Here is a 5,593-nt window from a genome sequence, read left to right on the forward strand (position 1 = left end):
GGACAAACTGAAAAAGTTTTAGTATTTTATTTTGAAAAGAAAACCTAACCTAACCTAATCTTCCTAGGCCTAATTCGCGCAATCTTGAGGCCTAATACAGTACATATGTGTGCTATACTAAGCCTAGGATTTTTTAAATTTGTTTTTTAGCTTTATTTTTTCGGACTTATAAAGTGAATAGTACCAAATTTTACTATCTAATTACCCACTACGTCTATATATGTACGATGGTCGACATAGTTACAAAAAGTACTATCTAAGCATAAGGATGGATTGATTAAGGAATAAGAAGGTAAGCGATGATATGTGTCTTATTGCGACGATGGACAGTGTCCGGAAAATTCAAGTTGAGATCAAGCAAAACTCCGCTCCTTTGTCGTCGGTCAGCTTTACAAGTGATATATTTTATTGACTTGGCTGTCAAAGTGATAGACTAAGACGTTAATGATATATGAGAACACAAGGGAATGCCTCGGATTTTTTTTTAAATATAGTTCGACTCAAGAAGTGAAAGAAGTAGAAGGGAGGGGGGTGGGGGGAAGAGAGATTAGACTTTTTTTTAACCTCCTTGTCATAACACCACCCAGGCACTCAACCCTCCCTAGCTCACAACTACATATACCCTCTACACCCCTGGTAATAAACTACCCAGACTCTACACTCCAGGTCATAAGACTAACGAGACTCCATACACCCCTGGCCATAACACTACCCAAACTCTATACACCTCTCGTCATAACACCGTTCGGACTCTAAACCTCTGGTCATAGCACTACCATGACTCTTTACATCCTTGATAAAATCACTGCCCAAATACCCATATCTGTTAACGACTATAGTACCCAAATCGCTAATCGGTTCTTGATCACCCGTGATCTCGTTAAGGTCATTTCTCTGCAGTTGGATAATTGATAAGTTAACAATTTCTTAATTGTTCTCAGCGATTGCAGTTTTTTAATATTTGCTATATAGTTTTGCTTAGAAAATAAAAATACTTTTCGTTGCTATGTAATAATTTGACACCATAAAACAGTTATAATACCATTATAGGAATATTAAAACTATGGAAATTATCACGATGAAGTGTTTAATGTATTGAATTCATTACTTATCACAACATAAGTAAGCATGGTCATTAACAGTGATGTGGCGCACATCTAAGGAAACTAGGGAATCGGCCTCATATAGCTGGGATAGTTCAGGGAATACCCAAAATTGGAACCAAAGACCTTGAAATTAAGACACTTGTTTCCTGGCAGGAGCAGTCTTCAGAAATGGCCTGAATCACGGCCTGGCTCAGCATGCTCCGCATTTTGCTACGAGTCAGCATGAAACCCAATAACTCTCAGCTGTGAGGCAGAATTTTAAACTGTTGGTGGATTTATTTTTGCGTCTTTATCCAAGACACATGTCAGCTCGCCTGTGAAGTTGTTTGTACCCGACCCAGAGTTTATTGACCTGCTAAGAGTGAACGAAAACATTTGTGAATTGTTTCTATCGTGGAATCTTTGATGTAACCTGATAAGGTGTAGTTTTCCGCAAGAGTTAAGTGGAATTTAATTGAATAAACGAAAACATTCCATGGTCCGAGTTTGATAAAAATATATATATATTTTTTTTGCAATAATATGCACCCGATACCATGAAACAGCTTCACTGTTCTCCACTAAAGGCAAAATAATATTCATGTATTTAATAGCGCAATATGTTCTTGAAAAATATCATATAGAATCATAGGGGACATTACTAACGTATTTACTTGGGTTGGTAGGTTGAGTGACGCTCTATTCGTACAGGGTAGGTGTTCGATCCCCGATCGTCCTTGTGGTTAGGAACCGTTCTTTTACCCTTGTCTTCGTATTACAGCTCCTTGCCCCTCATATGCCTTACAAGTGCTATATAGAGATTCTGGCATAATGCGTTCTCATAATTATGTTATGCCGTATTTACATTAAAATGTTAATCGTTTCACCTCATCGTTTGATATAAAGACAGCTTTGACACTCAGTAGAGCATGGTGACCAATCGTTTAATACATTGAATTCCTATTCGATTCATTATTTCTAATACTGTACTACCTTGACATCAACACGGCCAAATGTTTTAAATCCGTCAAACAATAGATGAATAAATTTTATTATTAAATACATTACGGGTATATACCATGTCTCATATTACATTGTAACAATTATCAATCTTCCAGAACACATTATAGTTCTTTTGATATTATTTTATCTATTAATGTTCCTAATCAATTCTATTGTAGATAATTTCGAAATTATTTTATAATTCTGAATAAAAAGAAAGACTGACTTCAAGTTGTTTAAAAGGTGCAAATCATTTTTTTTTATATCAGCCAAATTATCCCATTATGTTGTGGCAGGATAAGCTCTTTGTTTAAAGTAACATTAAATTAACAAGTTCTTGTATGCATAGGCTACAAGAACACATGAAATACCCACAACAATTTTTGTTATATATAAAAACTATACTTATATTTTACCTATATTAAGTGAAATAATGTTCTGTTTTCTCTTGATGTCTGTATTTCCAGTACGAATTTTCAAGTAATTATTTACAGAACAAGCTGGTGTATCACAACCGAAAGCAGTGCTTGACAGGAGAGTTGGCAGCCTCGAACAAATGAGTTTACATTGGCAGCAACACACACGCAAACAGAAATTCCATCAGATGAAAAAAGTTTCCTCGTATATTTTCTGACGATTGCATCATCCGATGTAAATAGGCATGGGAGGTACACTGACACATTATAAGGTTTGACTGGAAGTTGAAATTAATTAAGTTAGGTCAGGTTTTCCAATTCAATTATGCAAGATAAACTACTGTTTGAACTCTCCGGGTTCCAAGGACATCTCAGTAGTTATCACCAATAGTTTCGGTCTAATGGGATTCTGGTATTACGTTATTACTGAACGATTCAGCTGTCAGCAGGCTTTTTATTAAGGTTAGTATCTTCATGTCTGGGTACTTACGCTGGGTAAAATTTAGGGTCTTGACATTTGAGCCTAATAAATTTGGACATCCAAGCTCTTTAACGTGCTATTTTCAGTACGATACTTTTTTTTCCGAAACTTTTTTTCCACTTCTGATTTGAAATACACAATCAAATGCTGTACGTTACAATCTGAACTTTTAACGTGATGAGCATTACCCAGATTGTATTAGCCTATATATAGCGTATGTTTCATCGAGTTGGTTTATATCGTTTACACTGCACGATATAAAGCTGCACGTTCACCTTATACATTTTCGTTCATTGTATTATTTGTTTTTTTTACTAACACATTTGGAGCATAATTTAGTCCAGAGCGTTATCGTCAAGGATGTTTAAACGTAATCTAGTTTTAACTTGCCTGAATTTTTAAAGAGTTTTTTCGGCCTGGTCGTTTTCACTGCATGTGTGGGTGCAAAGGTTTGTGTTTCAGCAAATGTTGCAAGTGTGTTACAGTTTGTTGTGAGTCTTTCATTTGGCATAATATAACCTATTATAACCACTTTTTACTGTTTTGCAAATTTTGTGTTCTTTTTTTTTTAAATTGAGCGTGGATGCATAAATCTATTAGGCTTCTGATGTTTCCTTACATAGGTCATGACACAACCAGGCTCTCTACACCCCTGGACATAACACTGCCCAGGCTATGTACACCCCATGACCCTGATTCACGAAGAATTTTAATTTTTTTTTTTTAAATTTTGCCCCGAGGGGCGAGTTTATTGGGCAGCGCCACTCATCTTGTGAGTGAACATACCGCCATAGCAGAATGTACAGCACTCCCCAATAGGAAGAAAACCCGCTGGGTTGTTCATCCTGTCACTTGTATCCAGACACAGCTGGGACTTGCTTAACTGTCTCAAGTGAACAGCTCCTCAAACAAGAAGATTAACATTTATCAACCCTTAAAAGCTTACGTTATCTTGCGAAGAAGTTACGCAAGAACTTACGAACGAGTATATCTTTTCTCAATCTTTGGCGGCTTTGTTTACAATTATTAAACAGTTAATGAGCTGCGAAGCACCAGGAGGCTGTTTATAGCAATAACAACATTTGATTGGAAAGTTTCATGCTTGTAAACTGTTTAATAAATGTAACCAAAGCCGTCAAAGATTGAGGAAAGATGTACACGTTCGTAAGTACTTGCGTAACTGCTTCGTGAATCTGGCCCCTGGTCATAACACTGCCTAGGCTATGTACACCCCTGGATATAGCACTGCCCAGGCTATGTACACCCCTGGATATAACACTGCCCAGGCTATGTACACCCCTGGATATAGCACTGCCCAGGCTATGTACACCCCTGGATATAACACTGCCCAGGCTATGTACACCCCTGGATATAACACTGCCCAGGCTATGTACACCCCTGGATATAACACTGCCCAGGCTATGTACACCCCTGGATATAGCACTGCCCAGGCTATGTACACCCCTGGATATAACACTGCCCAGGCTATGTACACCCCTGGATATAACACTGCCCCGGCTATGTACACCCCTGGATATAGCACTGCCCAGGCTATTTACACCCCTGGATATAACACTGCCAAGGCTATGTACACCCCTGGATATAACACTGCCCAGGCTATGTACACCCCTGGATATAACACTGCCCAGGCTATGTACACCCCTGCATATAACACTGCCCAGGCTATGTACACCCCTGCATATAACACTGCCCAGGCTATGTACACCCATGCATATAACACTGCCCAGGCTATGTACACCCCTGGATATAACACTGCCCAGGCTATGTACACCCCTGGATATAACACTGCCCAGGCTATGTACACCCCTGGATATAACACTGCCCAGGCTATGTACACCCCTGCATATAACACTGCCCAGGCTATGTACACCCCTGCATATAACACTGCCCAGGCTATGTACACCCATGCATATAACACTGCCCAGGCTATGTACACCCCTGGATATAACACTGCCCAGGCTATGTACACCCCTGGATATAACACTGCCCAGGCTATGTACACCCCTGGATATAACACTGCCCAGGCTATGTACACCCCTGGATATAACACTGTCCAGGCTATGTACACCCCTGGATATAACACTGCCCAGGCTATGTACACCCCTGGATATAACACTGCCCAGGCTATGTACACCCCTGGATATAGCACTGCCCAGGCTATGTACACCCCTGGATATAACACTGTCCAGGCTCTACACATCCCTTGTCATAACTGTGGGAACCGACCTGTGAGATTTATATTTATTTAATTTATATGAATTTATATTTACGTTAATTTATATACTTTGATAGCAATTTGTATAATGATAAGTGGACTGTATTTCTGCAATAATCTCATAATCTCACAAATCGATCCTCTACTCATTAGGGGGGGGGGGGGTTTATATTAATTTAATTTATATATATGCAGCCAATCAAACTACAGTATTAGACTACATACATTGAAGAGGTTCCTTATCTTATAGTACAGCAGGTTAGTCCACCAGGTATAACTAGGGTGTAGACACCACATTTTCCCTCTTTGAGGTAGCTTCCATCACCCTGGTAACTGATGCACAAAGCATGCTTCCTCATCTTGACCTGTCAAA

At 39.0% G+C, this 5,593-nt stretch overlaps 1 protein-coding gene across 1 annotated transcript; it reads left to right on the forward strand.

Annotated features, from left to right (window-relative positions):
* Positions 1-4,207: 4,207 nt before the first annotated feature.
* Positions 4,208-5,254, forward strand: LOC123761823 (perilipin-4-like). The gene has a single exon (XM_045748042.2). It carries the CDS (start codon positions 4,208-4,210, stop codon positions 5,252-5,254), a length of 1,047 nt encoding a protein of 348 aa, XP_045603998.2.
* The last annotated feature ends 339 nt before the right edge of the window (positions 5,255-5,593 follow it).

Source organism: Procambarus clarkii, chromosome 24 (genome assembly GCF_040958095.1).
Source record: "Procambarus clarkii isolate CNS0578487 chromosome 24, FALCON_Pclarkii_2.0, whole genome shotgun sequence".
NCBI lineage: Eukaryota > Metazoa > Arthropoda > Malacostraca > Decapoda > Cambaridae > Procambarus > Procambarus clarkii.